Source organism: Crinia signifera, chromosome 2 (assembly GCF_055691185.1).
Source record: "Crinia signifera chromosome 2, ASM5569118v1, whole genome shotgun sequence".
Lineage (NCBI taxonomy): Eukaryota > Metazoa > Chordata > Amphibia > Anura > Myobatrachidae > Crinia > Crinia signifera.
In genome coordinates this window covers 222,043,849-222,063,228 of record NC_139218.1, presented here as the reverse complement: position 1 = coordinate 222,063,228, position 19,380 = coordinate 222,043,849, and the positions used below count along the sequence as shown (strand labels likewise).

The 19,380-nt window shown below is 43.4% G+C and overlaps 1 protein-coding gene across 3 annotated transcripts in view; it reads left to right on the top strand.

Annotated features, from left to right (window-relative positions):
* The window catches only part of LOC146060517 (CYFIP-related Rac1 interactor A-like), a 63,522-nt gene extending 46,442 nt beyond the window's left edge, over nucleotides 1-17,080 (top strand). For all 3 annotated transcript variants that reach the window (XM_083173792.1, XM_083173794.1, XM_083173793.1), the window contains 9 exons: nucleotides 3,028-3,149; nucleotides 4,634-4,739; nucleotides 5,781-5,917; nucleotides 9,624-9,701; nucleotides 9,776-9,892; nucleotides 10,429-10,508; nucleotides 14,563-14,689; nucleotides 15,940-16,010; nucleotides 16,101-17,080. In XM_083173792.1, the coding sequence (XP_083029918.1) occupies nucleotides 3,028-3,149; nucleotides 4,634-4,739; nucleotides 5,781-5,917; nucleotides 9,624-9,701; nucleotides 9,776-9,892; nucleotides 10,429-10,508; nucleotides 14,563-14,689; nucleotides 15,940-16,010; nucleotides 16,101-16,164 (902 nt within the window). In that variant the 3' untranslated portion in view covers nucleotides 16,165-17,080. The remainder of the gene's footprint in view (nucleotides 1-3,027; nucleotides 3,150-4,633; nucleotides 4,740-5,780; nucleotides 5,918-9,623; nucleotides 9,702-9,775; nucleotides 9,893-10,428; nucleotides 10,509-14,562; nucleotides 14,690-15,939; nucleotides 16,011-16,100) is intronic.
* The last annotated feature ends 2,300 nt before the right edge of the window (nucleotides 17,081-19,380 follow it).

Genomic DNA, 19,380 nt, shown 5'->3' with positions numbered 1-19,380 from the left:
CTCACCACGCTATATAAAATCAACTCCACACCGACGTGGATAGTGGGGGTATGAAAAGGTTGGAGGACGCGTACCGCCGCCCCTCGCGGGCTCGCTGCACTCGCCAAGCTTCGGGTTTGCATTGATTGTGGGGGTGGCGTGGGGGTGCTTTTAACATTATAAGCACCCATTACGGTGCTTATACAATTTTAAATCGTATACCATGGTATATACCATACAATGCGATGGTATACAATTTAAAATTGTATAACATCGGCTGCCATCGCGTAACATCGCATCGCATACCATCGTATGCCTTATCGTATGCGATGCGATAGGCGCCATGGTAGGAAACAAGTACCTGTAATTCCAACATTCTGTGCCATCGAGGTCATAAAATTGAGGTCATAAAATTGAGGTCACTCAGGGGGTTATTCTAGTTCACTCTTTCTGACAAAATCCTTCTTAAGCCCCGTACACATAGGGGGATATATCGCTGAGCGATATATCGCTCAGTTTCCCATTTGCATCAGCAACCAGAGATGGTCACTGATGCAAAAGAAACTGCTGGGGGAGCCTGGCAGTGGAAATCAGCTGGTCGCAGGAGCATGTTCCTGCGACCAGCAATCACTACGGGGGAGAAAACGGGAGCGCGCACTCAGCGACCATATTGCCCACGATATTAGACAAAATCGCCCCCTTGTGTACACAGCCTTAAGGTGCATACACACGGGGGAGATATATTGCTCAGTATCTCATTTTCATCAGCGACCAGAGAAACCTTTGCCGGGGGGAGCAAGCTCCGGCGACCAGCGATTATAACAGGGCTGAAAACGGGAGCGCGCAGCCTGCGATTTATCGCCGGGGCACACTCCCATCACTGGCAATATAGTCGCCAGCGACCATATTCCCAGCTATTTCAGCAAACAACGCTGCCATGTGTACACGGCTATAGATGAACAAAACCATGTGCACTGCAGGTGGGGCAGATGTAACTTGTGCAGAGAGAATTAGATTTGGGTGGGGTTTTACTTCAAAGTGAGATCTATATTGCAGTGTAAAAATAAAGCAGCCAGTATTTACCCTGCACAGAAACAAAATAACTCACCCAAATCTAATTCTCTCTGCACAAGTTACATCTGCCCCCCTGCAGTGCACATGGTTTTGTCCATCTAAGAAGGATTTTGTCAGAAAGAGTGAACTAGAATAAGGCCGTCAGTCTTTTCAACCAACCATACCACTAGGTTATCCAATAATAATTATTTTGATTGATTAATTGGATCAATATTGGTATCATGCTCATTGTGGAATCAATATTGGTCATCATGATCACTCCAACATTTGCCGACTAATAAAATATTAATTCATGAACCTTGAAAATGTTAAGTGAATTTTATTAAGCTTTATGGATACTTTTATCAGCAGTCTACAATCCCTTATACATTTCAGCTACAATAGCTCAATCATTTGTCTGGCCGCAATCTCAACATGGTTCAGTATTAGTATGCACACCCACATAGGGAGGTATTCAATGATTCCCTATAGTTCCTATCCACGGAGATATTGGGCCGTCCGTGTTCAATCCCGGCCATTGCCGCTGCAGATTAAGCTCTATAAAAAGCCGGATCTGCATTTGCGGAAACATGCTAAATTTGCATATTAGCGGACGTTTCTGAGGAAAAACACATGGATTTGCAGTTGCATGTCTTTTCCATTTTTGGATGGTTTTACAAAAATCTGAAAAAAAATGAGAAAGATTGAATAGATCGAATGGGAATTCCATCTATTCTGCGCAATAGATAGAAGCCATTCTAACCCAAAACTGCTATCACTTTGAAACAAAGGTAATACAGAACTTCTTATAACAGATTTTAAGCACATGAAGTGTGCTTGATCATGTGAAATGATCTCCTGTAACCCGATAAGAGGTCACTAGGGCCTTAACAGACTTGATCATACTTTGGGGCAGATTTAACAATGAGATATATTCTTGATATCACCCTTTACTAATCTTAAATGGTGCTTCAATCAATCAGCTCTTAACTGTCATATAGATTGTAAATTTGTGAGAAGGACCCACCTACCTCTGTGTTGGTCTGTTACTACCCAGTTTTTTTTGTTAGTTTTTTTTATCACTGCTGTTTCCAATTGTAGAGCCCAACATAGGAAACTGTAAATACTGTCACGTCACATGAGCTGATTGGCTGGAGCTCCATTTTATCACTTGTTGTTCAATCTGCCCCTTTATGCTTAGTAACTGTTTTCAAAAAGAGCTTATTAAGAATTTGATATTTTCAGTAAAACATATTTAGCAGTATTCAGTGCGGGGGCGAGGGGGGGTTTGTACAGCGAGGTGGCTTTTTTTTTTTTTTACAAGGAACAGCCATCCTCACTGTCCAGCCCCCTCGCCGCTGCTTGCCGTATTGTACGTTCCTCTGATGGTGAGGATTCTTCTAAACAGTGAGGTGCAAGGCCACCGCATTTTGCAGTGAACCCTGCCGTTTTGAGGGCCGCACTCGCCGTTTCCACCTTGCCTCAGATCTTTGAATATCAATATATATCACTATATATTATTATGTGGAAGTCATAGTGTTTGCTAAGGAAAAAAAATATTGCCAATGACAAAACTGCTGCAATATTCTTATAAAACTATTAAAAGTACAGCCAGGTCAGGTTTCCAGATCCCTGTATGAGGATCTGTAGTCTAATCAGAGGGGAGAAGGGTATAAAACATTGCCTATAATAAGTATCTAAAGAGAAGTTTGAAAAACGCTGTAAATTCTATATTTATTGATGACATACTTGAAATATAAACATTGTGAACTTACCTGCTCCCTTGTTTGTTAACTAACCTTGGGATACTTACTAAAAATGTGCTGCCTCCTACAACATCGATGCTGATATTGGCCATTTACCAAGATCATACACACTGTGATCCTCTGAGAAAGAAGACCTGCAGTTATTACTAAAGCAGACCATCATAGAACTGGTGTGTTATGTCTGTGGCAATAGCTGTAATCACTGTCTGACTGTGTTTGCGACTTACAGATGCTCAGCCAACAGAGGCAGAGACAGTAGTGTGGAATCAAGTCAACTCTGTCCTAGAAGAGGCCCAGGGGATATTGGCTGAGCTGCAGTCATACCGGGGGGCTGGCCAGGAAATAAGACAGGTGAGCATTCACTTTCACTCATAACTGTATTTTTGCATGCTCACAATGGGGCTCATGCAGAGTTAGGACCAAAGCACAAAGAAGGAGCAGATAAGTGTCAAATTTCCACCATGGAAAAACTGCAGGCCACAAAAATCAAACGATTCTGATTCTAACTTGGACACAATATAGTTCATAAATGGGATTTGTATTTTTTCCCTAATACGTATTTGTCCAAGATTTTGCTTTGCACATACGTGAAATTCAGTTTTTCCTTTTGTGTACATTCATGATAATAGCTTAGTGTGAAATGGGGGGGGGGGGGGGGGGGGGGGGGAAACTGGCGGGAAATACTGACTAGAACAGGAAATGCTCATTTCTATAGGAATTTCATGTGCGGCGTCATGAGCGGTTTATGGGTGTGTATTAAAATGTTGTTATGTTGTGTTGGGGCATGAAGGGACTCAGATACTAATGTTGATCAAATAGCCAATTCCAGGTAAGGGCTGTACTACTCCCACAGACAGAGATGTATACCTCATGGGGCCTAAAGCAAGATACTGGTTTGGGGCCCTCTTTGCACAAACAATCCATAGCACTATATATTTGCTGCATGTTGTTGAATCAGGCTCTAGATCATTTGGAAGTAGGCTGAATACCTGTGTAACATGTGACTGCCCACATACAGCGGATGAAACCATTTTGGTTGTCCAATCATTTTTTATCCTATCAAAGAACATTACAGTGACTTTGGTAGTGTGTGCAGGTATCAAGCGATAGTAGCTCAATGGAAACGTTCGGGAAAGGGTATCTATATGGTGCCTGCTGGGCTCTAGGCAGGTGTCTAGGCTGCCTTGTGGAAAATCTGCCTCTGCCCACAGAGGGTATAAAACACTCACTACTGGCACCCCCCCTGTAGGACAGTCATACTGAATCAGCCTCACGGTTGGGACAGGGTGTGTCCTAGCATCATACTACATTTCAGTGTAGTATGAAAAAGTAGCCTGTATTCTCCTTGCATGCAAACAAAAAAAAAAAAACATGTGTCCGTACAGGAGCCATTTTGTCCCTTTATTTTTTTTGCTCTGCTCCTAACTCTACATGAAATACTGTACTGTATGACTATCCCAAGGGTGGCAGGCAGCACATTTGTGCACACACATTAGTACTGTTTGTATGTTTACAGGGCACAATGAATTACAGAACTAGATTTCTGCTTGTTGTTTATGCATATCATTTCTTTACAGCATAATTATATATACTTACAAAAATGGCATCTATAATTGGCTGTTTGGTATAATGTTAATGTTAGTGAAAGCACCACATTCTTTTTAGCGGCAGCTTTTCTCACAGACAAGTGTAGAATTATAGGTAACAACTTAGAACCCTGTTGCTCAGAGAAATTTACGCCCTTTTTTGCCTTGCATTTTGCTTTCATGTATTCAAGACACATGAGTCAGAAATCTGTATCATACTGTAATTGCCTCTCTGATTGTTATGCTTAGGCGATCCAGAACCCATTGGATTTGCACTTGCAGGAAGAAGCATGGCGCTCTGTCTGTCCTTTGGTAGCCAAGCTTAAGCGTTTCTATGAATTCTCTCTACGACTTGGTAATTTTATCATGAATAATTTCACTGTATTTAAAATGAATCAAAATCCATTTACAGATATTCCTGGTGCTACACTGAAAAAACATCTGCTGAGACTGCCATTCCATTCTATACAGTACATTCATTGCATTGCCAGTATTGTGCATATCCTGTCCTGTTATAGTCATCTAGTACCTTCAACAGGTACCCGGTGGATTGGTGGACAGTGTCTAGGTCAATAGGTCGACACATGAAAAAAAAAGTGTAGTTCAACATGGACAAAAAGTTGACATAAGCTAAAGATCAAGTTGTTAATGGTCGACACAGAAAATGGACTACATGAGTTTATAATTTTTTTTTAAAACCGACTTTTTCACTTCACGATACCAGTGGGCATAGAGGTAGAATATAATAGTGTGCTGAGTGCAGTGAGGCACCGTGCCTGAAGCATGGCGAGAATAGCAGTACACTATTATGGTGTCCATGTCGGCATACCTCCACAAAAAACTTGTAGCATCATTTTCCATGTTGACTTTAGCTTGCGTCGACCTGTTGCCTGTCCAACTTAAAATCCACACCCCTTTAGTGCTACTACTAAAATCATACCTTCCAACTTTGAACAATCCAGGATCATGATGCCCACACAGCCCTGCCACGTGCAATCCCAAAAAGGGGCAAGGCTTCATGTAAACAGGGCTTGGCGGAAATGTCCGCAATTGCGAAACAACGCCCCCGTTTCATCGCTGGGTGGCATGGCCAGCATTCTGAGAGCTCTTGGCAATGTCCCCTGTCCTCCATCTCCTGTGAATACATGCTGTGGGCATGCGCACCGCGTCTATTCACTGCTGTGATAGGGAGACACCCAACAGATTCCCCCCCTCTCCGGGACACTGCCGGCCCCAGGCAGGATGCAGGACAGTCACTAAAATCATGACTGTCCCGTGGAAATAGGGACAGTTGTGAGATAAGCTAAAAGAAAAGTTATAAACATTCCAGAATGTAAACACCTCCTGTGGATTGCAAGTTATATTTATATGTTCTGCTCATCATTGATCCCTACAGAGAATGCACTGCACAGCCTCTTGGAAGCTCTCACATCACCCCCATATGCTCCAACACAGCACTTGGAGAGAGAGCAGGCCCTGGCCAAACAGTTTGCTGAAATCCTGCACTTCACCCTCAGCTTTGATGAGCTTAAGGTAAGAAACTGGCAAGCTCGAACCACAGTTTAATGTCTTCAGCAATTTATAATGTCATTATTAACGGTATGAGTTTTCTTTGCTTTTGCAAAACTTCATCCCCTCATTTTCTGTAGTTTTGTTACTATTACAGGTTGAGTATCCCGTATCCGGGCATCCCGTATCCGAATTATTCCAAAAACGGTGTTTTTTTGGAATAATTAGAATTTTTTCTTTTACCCCCCCTAGCCCTTTTTTATATACTTACCAAGTCCCCCAGCGTCCATGGCAGGCCTTCAGCATCCTCTCCGTCGTCTCCAGCTTTCCCAGGAGTGCATTTTGCGAGTGTGTGCGCGTGCCAGTGACGTCACCGGCATGCCTGGGACCACTGGAGACACCGGAGATGAAGCTGAAGGCCTGCCATGGACGCCGGAAGACTCCATGGACGCCGAGGGACCATCGGGGGCACCACCAGGGGACAGGTAAGTATGTTTAAAAAAAATATTCCAAAATCCCTTATTCCGGAATGCTTGTGGTGCCGAGCATTTCGGATAAGGGATACTCAACCTGTATATTATTTAAGTCAACTGAATCCATTTAACATCATGGTCTAAGTCAGTGATTCCCAAACTGTGTCCTGTGGCTCCCTGGGGTGCCTTGGGACACTAGCAGGGGTGCCTTGGATTGGTGGTCCAGGACCATTTAAAATTATTTATGGTCAATGGAAAAGGTAAAAACATTGCTAGTGAGTTGCCAATAATAAAATATGTGGACAAACAGAAGCTAATCCGGTACTCTTTACCTAGAACGGCGCCCATCGCGGTGATCGCGACATCGCGGGCAGCACATAAACGGCCGCGACGCGATGCCCGCGATCACCGCGATTTTCCCATAGGGAACAATGTTAAAAAGCCTAATTGACCGCGATTTTGCATTCAATGCCTCAATGCCCGCGATTTTCCCATAGGAATCAATGTTAAATGGGCTACAGAGCCCAAATAGCCCCAATTAGCCCCAATTAACCCTTAAATGTCCCCCCAATTTTTGTACGCCACCCCACAATCCACGCCAACCCGAAGCGTGGCGAGCGCAGCGAGCCCGCGAGGGGCGGCGGTACGCGTCCTCCGACATTTTCATGCCCTACTATCCACGTCGGTGTGGAGTTGAGAATAGAATAGTGTGGCGAGCGCAGCGAGCCACCGAGCCCGAAGCGTGGCGAGCGCAGCGAGCCCCGCGAGGGGACGCGGATACCTTCACAGTTATACGCGTCCCCTCGCGGACTTCACAGGTGTCCGTGGCGACGCGGACACCTGTGAAGCCCGCGAAGGGACGCGTTTACCTGTGAAGGTATCCGCGTCCCCTCGCGGGGCTCGCTGCGCTCGCCACGCTTCGGGCTCGGTGGCTCGCTGCGCTCGCCACACTATTCTATTCTCAACTCCACGCCGACGTGGATAGTAGGGCATGAAAAGGTCGGAGGACGCGTACCGCCGCCCCTCGCGGGCTCGCTGCGCTCGCCACGCTTCGGGTTGGCGTGGATCGTGGGGTGGCGTACAAAAATTGGGGGGACATTTAAGGGTTAATTGGGGCTATTTGGGCTCTGTAGCCCATTTAACATTGATTCCTATGGGAAAATCGCGGGCATTGAGGCATTTTACAGTAAAATCGCGGTCAATCAGGCTTTTTAACATTGTTCCCTATGGGAAAATCGCGGTAATCGCGGGTACCCGATTTTGATGTACCCGCGATTTACCCGCGATGCCCGCGATTACCGCGATTTTTTACCCCCGACGCCCGCGATTCTGATCGCGGGCGCCGTTCTAGGTAAAGAGTACCGCTAATCCTGACCCTCATCCATAATTAAACTTATGTATGACATATATAACAATTTACTTAATTTTTTTCAAATTTCTGAATAAGAAACTAGGGGTGCCGTGAAAAAATTCTGATGCTCTAGGGCAGTGGTTCCCAACCCTGGTCCTCAAGTACCCCCAACAGTGCACGTTTTGCAGGTCTCCACACAGAATCAGTGAAATAATTAGCTCCACCTGTGGATCTTTTAAAATGTTACTGAATAATCTGTGCACCTGCTGGGTGACCTGGAAAACGTGCACTGTTGGGGGTACTTGAGGACCAGGGTTGGGAACCACTGCACTAGGGTGCCATGATTTAAAAATGTTTCGGAGCCACTGCTCTAAGCTATGAAAGTTTGGCTTTGGGTGGAATTTTTACCTAAGGACAGGCATTTAAGATGACTGGTATATGGTCGTTAGGTTGACAAACCTAAGGTTGACATGCATTGGGTCGACACCTCAGAAGATCAACGTGTTGTTAGGTCGACAGGGTCATTTGGTCAATATGGGCTAGTCGACAATCAAAAAGTCGACATGGGTTTTTCTAAAAAAAAATTGCACCGACATGTACCGACAGTCGATATTTCATGCCCTACCATCCACTAGGGCGAAGAGGGAGAATAAAATAGTGTGCCGAGAGTAGCGTTGCACCGTGCCCAAAGCATGGTGCTGCACATGCTATGCAAGGGGACAAGGTGTCCATGTCGACTGTGTCGAGATTCTGGACAAACAACGTGAATACCCCATTTCAACCTTTTCAACTGCAGACCTAGCCCATGTCGACCTAATGCTTGTGTCGACCTAATGACCCTGTCAACCCAAGCCCTTGTTGACCTTCTGAGGTGTCGACCTAAGCCAATATCGACTTTCAGTGGTCGACCCAATACATTTCGACCTTAGTTGTGTTGACCCTATGATCCATACCCCTAGTGGACTATCAGATTTCCCATTGTTGCCATTGATCAGTTCCTGCTGCCTGCCTGCTGTCTTTGGAAATGCTATCTTACTGCAAAAATGCCATGTTGGTAGGAGCAAGTACACAGAAAGGGGGGAATTTACTAAAGGAAATTTGTAAAAAATAGGTGTAAAAATAGTGTATTTGTATCCAGAAATACACTTATTTTTGACATTTACTATCCCAAAAATACGGCAATTCGTATTGATGTTCTATCAATACGAATACGAATTGCTGTATTTTCGGGAGAGTAAATGTCAAAAATAAGTGTATTTCTGGATACAAATACACCTATTTTTAACAAATTTCCTTTAGTAAATTCCCCCCTTTCTGTGTACTTGGTCCTACCAACATGGCAGTGGATACAAATACACCTATTTTTTACAAATTTCCTAGTAAATTTCCCCAAGGCATGCTGGGATGTGTAGTTTCACAACAGCTGGAGGGCCACAGTTTGGGCATACCTGATCTATATGTTTACATTTAATATATTAATACTATCTTTTCTAAACATAATAGACCAAATGGCTATTTAATTAATAGCAATGTCTGATTATGTTTTGGCATTGTTAGGAAAGCGTACTAGTAGAGTATATTTAACCTTACTTGCAAATGAAGAGTTTTTTCCTTATTGAGTAGGGGTTGGAGTCATATGATGTTAACAGACTTGAAACTGTTTTTCTGTTAGTGGTTAAATATGTTCATTATCAGGCAGATGATGTGACCGAGCGATAGATCTATACTGGAATCACATGAAATCTATGTGGCTATAAGAATTGTTGGATACAATTTGATTCAATTTAAAATCAGTCCATTTACTGACTCTGCTGTAGTGTACATTTACATGTAATCCACAAGAGCTTCCCTCTGACATTTGGTCAGCAGTATAACAATAACATGGTTTTCCTCTACTTTTCCTCAGATGACTAATCCTGCGATACAAAATGACTTTAGTTACTACAGACGAACCGTGAGTCGCAACCGGCTGAACAATTTCCAGGTAATGTGTCATTCTGAATAGTTACTCCTACCCAGTTGTATTATCGGTACTAAGGGTGTATCTCTATCTCTTAGGTGGATCCAGACTGTGATGTAAACAATGAAATGGCCAATCGCATGTCTTTGTTCTACGCAGATGCTACACCTATGCTGAAAACTCTGAGCAATGCAACCACTAAGTTTGTGTCTGAGGTGAGCATTATGGGTTGTGAGGAAAGCATTTATTAAGAGGCATATTGGTAAATAGAGTATCAAGGTCAGACAGGTATCATTTACATGTTGGGTACCGAGTGAGAGTAATCTACCAATCTAGCAATCTGTGATAGGTCCTATGGGCCTGTTTCAGAGTTTTATACAATTGTCATGCCCAAGACTAACACTATGGTCACATAAAATGGCCATGGGAACTAACACGATGGCGCCATATTTTCTGTGTATGAGATTGCACTTACAGGCTAGGACATGCCACCACTGCCAGCTACCTTTGACAAACGGTCACTTTCAATCAAACAAATCCTCTCTGCAATATTCACTAGAGAATCACCATGCATGCACAGCGTGGCTGTGACATGCACCATTAGCCAATAATTGCTCGATTCTATAGATATCACCATTGCGTAAAACTCTGAATCAGGCCCTGTATCCTTCATAGAACGCACTGGTGGGAGTGTGATACTTTGAAGACATTGTAATGATGCTGTGCCCCAGTGACATCATTATCTTTACAGAACAAGTCTTTGCCTATTGAGGACACAACAGACTGTCTGAGCACCATGGCAGGTGTGTGCAGAGTCATGCTGGAGACTCCGTAAGTACTGTGGTGCCACCGCTAAACCATTTTCCCTTACCCCAAAATTCTAATCCAAACCCGTGGTCTTTGAACATCCATTTGCTCAGTGAAGCCTACATACTCAGAAGTGTATAACCTAAAGTGGGGTTATAACCAGATACATGCAGACCTTACTTCCACCATACAGTAGCCCCATAATGCCATAGAAGATGACACAATGGCTACAAATTAAATGATTATACTTCACAGCACTAACATGGATGTGCACATACTTTCATGCTTTGTCTGTGCATGTAAGTATAACATACTTTGCTTCTGCCAGATTATGATTTTTATGCCATCCCACCTCTAGTAACTTCTGATGGCTGGGTTATCAGACACTAATAGAGGTTTGCAACTACAATCTGAGGAAAAAAAGTTATACAGATCCATTCACAGTACGAATTTGTTGTCAAAATGTGCAAAACCATGTGCACTGCAGGTGGGGCAGATGTAACATGTACAGAGCGAGATAAATTTGGGTGGGGTGTATTGAAACTGAAATCTAAATTGCAGTGTAAAAATAAAGCAGCCAGTATTTACCCTGCACAGAAACAAAATAACTCAAATAAATCAGTCATATCAGGTGAGAGAAGTTATGGCAGATAAATGTAGAGTTGTTTATAATAGAGCTGAGAATTCCGCAGATATTAGGAAGCTTGCTAGGGATAAAGGGTGTGGATCATAGGATAGACAAGCATTAGGTCAACCCCTGAAGCTTCTATCGCACCTCCCCGCTGAAGGGATCCAATCAGAGCCCTCCCAGCCCTCCCCACAAATCACTAGATGCTGCGAGGGAAGGATGACAGGTTCCTTAACCTGGAAGTCCTATAATTACAAATCTCACTACCTGGCCTTTGTGAATGTATTCAGCATACAGCATTGCTAGCCTTCGCTATGCTTAGAAAGATGTGATGATGCATCGCAAGCAAAATGTGATGCTTGTTGCATCCCGACCATAGTAATCCATTAATGGTGTGTCAACATACAACATACTACATCAGTTTATCACATTATATTCAGTTGTGTATGCACCCACACCTATAATATGCACAAACACATTCTCACTATAGCAATGTCACAGAGAGGGGAACGTCTTGCATTTGATTTCTCTTCCTCTCTATCTCAGACGGTTTCCAATAGTAGAAGCATCCCCCAAAGCCCCAGGCTGGTAGGAAGACAAGGAGATGGGGGCTGGGTTACTCCTCTCTGCAGAATTACAGTTCACACAACTCTCCATTCACTCACATTTACATCTATTCCGCTGAACAACAGCAACATTTACTTGAACATTTCTCTGCCTGGCTCCCTTATTTATTTTCCTCTGATAGCCACAATATTGTCATGAGTGATCATCACAGGATACGGTCACTAGGTCGACATAGGGTAGGTTGATCACTGAAGGTCATGAAGGTCAACATGACTGAAGGCCGACATGGGTTAGGTTAACAGGGACATTAGGTCAACATGGGGTAGGTCGACATGTGACAGGCGGTATTTCATGCCTTACCATCCACTAGGGCGTGGTGGGAGAATAAAATAGCATGCCTGAAGCATGGCGAGCCATGTGACGGGAAGCGGTGCACTTTTTTAGTGTCCATGTCGACTGTGGCGACATTTGGGTAAAAAAAAAGGTGAAAAAAAACTTGCTGACCTTTTGACTGCCAACCTTTCCCATGTTGACCTAATGATTGTGTCGACTTAATGATCCCGTCGAACTTTAGTCATGTCGACCTTCAGCCATGTCAACCTTATAGGCTTCTATAGGACATCACCATCTAAACATGGCTTTGGCCACCGTGTCCAAGCCCCAGAATTTATCCCATTCCGGCACTTGATGTATAGCGACCAAACCACAGTAAACTGCATTTTTAAGCTGGCTGCATCCTGCGCTATATGTTTATTTTCCAATTTCAAGTATTTACATGTGTGGTCTTATATGATGATTAAGGGACTAATTCTGAGTTGGGCACAAAGCGCTCACGAGTGTAGCCGTCCACTGCCGCCATATTTGCTCCTTTTTGCTAATGCAAATATCTGTCTGTCTTCATGCACATGGTTGCACCAATTACTGTACTTCTATCCACTCCTGTTACTGTCATTAATATTGTTACGTACACTTCTGAAAGAATATGCATCCCTTCTGATGCATCATACAAGCACGGAAGTTCATCTACACAGTGGCAAATGCAGGATTTCTAGAGGAGGGTTTCCAAACATAGTTCACAATCTCCCAATCTGCGGAACATTAAAGCAAGTGCGGGAGTCTGTTGGAGCGGTAGAGGAAACCAGTAACGACCCTGGAAATTAATGCACACATTGGTCTTTTTATACAATGGATACTGTATGGAATACAGTATTAATATCGAACACTATAGATCAGTGGTCTCCAACCTGTAGCTCGCGAGCTACCAGTAGCTCACGGTCATAGTTTGGGTAGCTCGCCTAGCTACTGTACTGCTGTCAGCTGGGATTAAGTGCCTGAAATCAGGACCTGAATCCGGGAGACACCACAAGGCAGGAAGAGAGAACCCGGAAGCCACCGGCAGCTGAAGAGAGATCCGGTGTCATTGTCCAATAGCAGACTGGAGGCTGCTCCTGGAACCCACGAAGATGCACACTACTGGTAGCCACTGGTGGGAGACAGCAGCTGACACTCTGCTCCACAGATATAAGTGGGCAGGTAGTTGGGAGTCACTGCGAGATGGAGAGGGTATACGTTGGAAGTTGGCCAGGCAAGTACGGGGACCACATGAGAAATTAGCAGATTTTTCTAAAAACATTTTTAGTAGCTCTTCAAGCAATTTTTTTTTTCTCGAGTAGCACACACCCCAAATAAGGTTGGCGACCACTGCTATAGATGGTCTCTAGTATAGGCTGTCTCAAACATTTAAATAATATTAATAATGGTCATGCAAAGGTTAAACATACCATAATAATTACACAAACATAACAGAACCAATACTGCACTTTTAATCACACATTCTCCCACCTTATAGTAAGGCTCCTGGGTCTCATTCAGATCTTCGGAGACCAGCGATCAGGTAAATGCCATCCCTCTAGAGTTTCCCTGCTGTCCTTGTGCACGGCTGCAAGTGTGTTTTCAGCCATGCACACGGGGAAATTCATTTAAAAACACTCACCATTGTTGAATGGAATTCCCTATTTGCAGCCGCTGGGTAAGTCTAGACTTACTTGGTGCTGCAATGGCCGCGGGGAGATGGAGGACGCTGACATCCCAATGGCCAGGCGCCCCCAGAAAATGCCAGCATGCCGCCCTCAAACAGCCGCCGGCTGTCAATTATGTTGCGAACGGCCAGTGATGGCGTACCAGCTTTGTTTGCAGAGGGACCCCGCACATGCGCACTGCATATTGGTAGAAGCTGCTAACACTGTGCATGTGCAGCAGCTCTGCTCTGTCCCTTCAACTGAATGATTTGGCAGCATATTATATATCATTGTTATTGTTGTCATAAATGTAGCCACTTGTCAAGAGGGGGGGGGGGGGGTTCTGGGCAACTGTAACCCCCCCTACTTTGCCTATGTACAATTCCATGAGATGGATTTTTCACATGAATTCACAACAGAACACCCATTTCACAGACAGAGAGCTCAAACCTCTTGCCTATCCTTTGCCAAGGTGGACATGCATGGGGTGACACATGTGCAGGCTGAAGCTACTCATAATTGAAAGACATGCCTGCCTTTAGACTTTCAGCCATTAAGGGGGAAATTTACTAAAGGAAATTTGTAAAAAATAGGTGTATTTGTATCCAGAAATACACTTATTTTTGACATTTACTATCCCGAAAATACGGCAATTCGTAGTCGTATTGATAGCACATCAATACGACTACGAATTGCCATATTTTCGGGATAGTAAATGTCAAAAATAAGTGTATTTCTGGATACAAATACACCTATTTTTTACAAATTTCCTTTAGTAAATTTCCCCCTAAATGATAACGTTTGTAGTGATCTCCCACCAAAACACACAGCCTTATACCTATTTCTAATATTTTCTTTGCGACAGTGGCTACCGCAGCCGTTTCACCAGCACTGAGACACTGCTGTTCTGCATGCGAGTGATGGTCGGCGTGATCATTCTGTATGACCATGTGCATCCAGTAGGAGCATTTGCAAAAACCTCCAAAATTGATGTGAGTATGCAACTTGTAATGTACGGTCCATGTAGAATGAAATGTGCATGTACTATATGACCATAATGTAGGGTACACACCACGACGACCCGCTCACGATGCACATTGTGAGAGGGTCGTCAGTGTTTCTTCAGACCCGCTCACGATGATGCGGGGGGGCACGACCCGCTCACGATGTGCACCGTGAGCGGGTCCGATCCAATGGCGACCCGCACCCGGCAGTATGGTCGTTATTCAGATCCTCCCTGCAGCAGGGAGGATCTGAATAACGACCGACCCGACCGCGGGACTGCGCATCGGATCGGTATCGGTCCACACCAGGACAGAAAAGGGCCCAATCACCACACAATCTACATCCAATTGGTCGGAATTGGATCTAGATTGAGGGGATCGGGCCCTAGTCATCCTGGTGTGTACCCAGCATAAGGCAAGCCTGAAAAATAAATATGCATGGCCATTGATAGTGATGGTGACACAAACCATCACCATAGCAGGTAACTATTCTGTGCATATTCATCGATGGTTTTGTCATTAGTGTTCATACACATGCACATATGCTGGGTCTGCTTCTATGTGAGAGCCGGGGGCAGGGCTGAGCTTTGAATGACAGGTCAGCCTCTGGGAGAAGGTAATCCTGTTGGTCTTCTGACCACTGTCATCCTTGTGTGTATTCCATATCTACCATGTTTCCTGATACTGCATATACTGTCTTGTAAAATGATAGACAAGATTCAGTGTAATCAGATGGTGTATATATACTGTGTATTAAATATATATATATTTTTTATTTTGAAACATTTGTTACATACTGTATAGGTGACAGGTCACATACCGCTCCCGAGGTACACATCAGCAGTATCATACTAAATGGGACAGGTGGAACAACTCATCGGTGGCTTAAGCTGCTGGTTATAATATATGAACCACATAGTTACAATAGAGACTACACTATTTCTTTATTGTCTATTATTTTTACTCATCCAAAAGGTAAAAACCATGCAGAGGTGGTATTCTTCAAATCACCCTATATTTTATTGTACACTTTTCTTATATCATTATCTCAGAGACAGTTGTTATTGCTATTATTGATAATGTTACATTGTAAGTTTTGTTTTATCCTTTTTCTTTATTGTTGTATGCAACAAAATTTCAATAAAAATGTATGCAATTAAAAACATATAGGTGACAGATCCACTTTAAATAAAAAGTCATCCCTTCAGTGTGAGATATATACAATTCTCTGTTTGCAGATGAAAGGCTGCATCAAGGTGCTGAAAGACCAACCATCAACAAGCACAGAAGGGCTGCTAAATGCTCTCCGGTAAGCAAGTTTGGGTTCTGTAATAACGTATATATAGGACGCAGCAATAAATGCAGCACGCACAGTAACACCATCTCTGCTTTGTCTCAGATATACAACTCGTCACCTCCATGATGACACCACATCCAAGCAGATCCGAGCTCTTCTTCAATGAGTTAACGTCAGTGTGGCCCCAGCTGTACCATAACTGTGTAAGACAGAAGTCTAGGCCGCTGTGTCCAATAGAGGGTGCCTTGGCTCTGCATATTACTTTTCTGTAGCAACAGTCTTACATATCACTGTGCAACAGATTTACAGCGATTCCTATGGACATAACTTTCCATGCTGTGTCTGCAAAGGGTTATGTGCATATTGGGGATAAGCAAGTGTCACTGCTCTGTAAAGGTCCAGGTATATTATTGGTGTACACAGCCTCATAAAGTAACTACTCCTCTCCATTACAGAATAGAGTTCTATGTGTGTTCAGCATTGTCCTTCAGCTTCCCATGTGTATTACATCTCTGCAGGGTCTGCTTACCATTCTGCTCCCACCCTAGCAAGATGCACCTCTTGTAACAGATCCATCACTGATACTGCCATTGACAACAACAGTAAGGTGGTAGCCATGAATGACTCTGTGGAGTAGATCAATATAGAAGGCGTACGAGTGCTGGACACACATTATTATAATAAAGCGCTGTATGAACAGATGTTTATATACTCTTACAAGCACATTGTGTCCAGTGCTTACAGTATTATACTGGATATACTGTACAGGTGGGTGACAGGGCTCATCTATAAACCTGGCTGAAACTCAACCAAATACAAATATGCACAAACATCCATCAGCAGGTAGTATAGTTGATTATGCCATCGCTCAGCCTGGTGTAACATATGTGTTTGTATATATAATGTCATACAATGTTGTGTAGCCATAGCGGAGATGTTACATTAGGAGAATGAATGATACATGGAATCTGTACGTGGGCTCTGACTGGACTCAGTATTTTACGAGACATCTTATCATTTAGTTGTCTTTGAAATTATTCCTCTTATAAATCTGTGTCAATAAAATTTTCTGTTCTGATTAACGGCTGTTGAAAAATGAATTGATCTTCCAGGCAAACCTTGAGTAAATGTAAGTAATAAGACCAGCAGGGGGCAGCATAACATGTACATATGTATGAATATGTGTACTGGGATTGCTCCAGTCTATATGGTATGTGGTATGTCAAAAATGCTTTGGATGCTGACTGTAGCTGACTTCCATTTCTAAATTATTTATTAAGGGGACTATTTACTAAGCCTTATGGGACCTACACAACGGGGGGGGGGGGGTGTAGGGCATTTTCTAAGCAATCTCACTAGATGGCCTTACGTCGATCCGTGTGTAGGGGCCATAGCGATGCACAATCCGCACATCGCTATCGCCCAACGATTAAGATCCAGTATTCTGGATGAATCTATAATCACCAGGCCCTGACAGATCGCTGAGCACAAAGCGCTGACACATTGCTCTGTGCTGAGCGATCTTGCTGAGCGTTCTGAGTGATCTACCATCGCTCAGAACACTTCAGCATCTCCCCGTGTGTAGGCCCTTTTAGAGACAGATAAAGGGGTTGGAGATTAAAGGGCAGATTTATTAAGCTCGGTGAAGTAATAAAGTGTCAGGTTTTTTATCACCGGCCAATCTAACTGTGAAGTTACAGGTTTGGTTTGAAAAATGACAGGTAGGAGCTGATTGGCCGGTGATAAAAACCAGATACTTTATCACTTCACCGAGCTTAATAAATCTACCCCTTTGTTCCAGTAACCAGCTCCCAACTTTCATTTTTCAAACACATCCTTTAACACGGCAGACTTTGATTGGCTGGTACTTTCTCCGTTTCCAAGGCTTCGTAAATAGATCCCTTAATTAGATACATTTCAGAACCTTTTAAATGGTTACCTGCTTTATGAGAAAGGCCAATTACTTTGCAGCTAGCAAACAACTTTGCGTTGGTTTTATTTACATTGGGTGTAATACAGTATTTTATACATCATTATAATTTGAAACGCTAGCTACTGCACATTATACTATTTCCTAAAACATTTAACTCTTATATCAAACATGGCTATCCAAATCCACCGCCGATATCGGCCTGTGTGCACACATACCTCCCAACTTGTCTCTCTCCAGGAGGGACACAATGCTCTGTTTCTGGACTTCCTTCTTAATGTATAATTGCCATCACCTGTGGTGAACCACCTTTCTTTTTAATTAACCTGTTCAACACAGGTGACGGCAATCATAGAGTAAGAGGGGAGTGCAGGGGCAGAGCATGATGTCACTCCTGGAGAGGGTCATGTTGGAAGGTATGGTGTACACACTATTACTGTCTGTACTTAAGTCTTCAGCTAGAATATTTGGTACCAAAAAGACCCAGTTTAGTCAGCCTGACAAACTGTCAAAACAAGTTCATGCTGTATAACAAAATTATATGGGAAAATGGGCAGCTCGGCAAGCTATGCACAAAAGGGAGGAACACAATGATATTAGTAATGTTATTTTTTTTAACCTCCTGCACACTAAAATCATAGTAACTGAGGTGTCTAGAGTTACTGAATTCTAGATTATTTGATGCATCCATAGTTAACCTACAAAAAATAAAAATAAACTATTAAGCTGCGCTACTCCCATGAACTTCTCATGAGATCCACTTGCGTTGTGGGTCCCAACCCTGTTTGTTTTCTCATACTGTACACCAGTGGTTCAGAAACTCCAACAGTTCAGACCTCCAACAGTTCATGTTTTTTAGGTCACCCAGCAGATGCACGGTGCACTCATAACTTACTGATACATTTTAAAAGATCCACAGGTGGTGCTAATTATTTCACTTGTGATTCTGTGCAGCGACCTGGAAAATGTGCACTGCTTGGGAGCCACTGCTGCGTATCAAGTTAAAGGAGAATGTCACCCAAAACAAAAGTCTATCCTTCCTTGCATTGTTCATATTTCTTTTCTTTATCTCCACACCTTAGCACTAAAGCAGGGGACACTTTTGAACATAGTAATAACCCATTTAGGCAGAGGCTCTGGAAGTTTCATTGTACTTTGAGCATACTTGTCTACCCTTCCGGAATGGCGAGGAGGCTCCCAAAAATCGTGAGGACCTCCGGGCCACCGAAAAGCTGGACAACTCTCCCTCATCCCCTTGTACTCATACCCCCTTGGCAGACCAAGGAGATCCCAATGACGCAATTTGCGCTGAATTGTGTCATCATAGCACGATACATCTGCCCCACCTTCAGTGCACATGGTTTTGTACTGCAATCAGGTCTGAATTAGGCCCATTGTTCAAATCAATACAGCCAATATAATTATATTACAATCATTGCTGATAAACAGTGA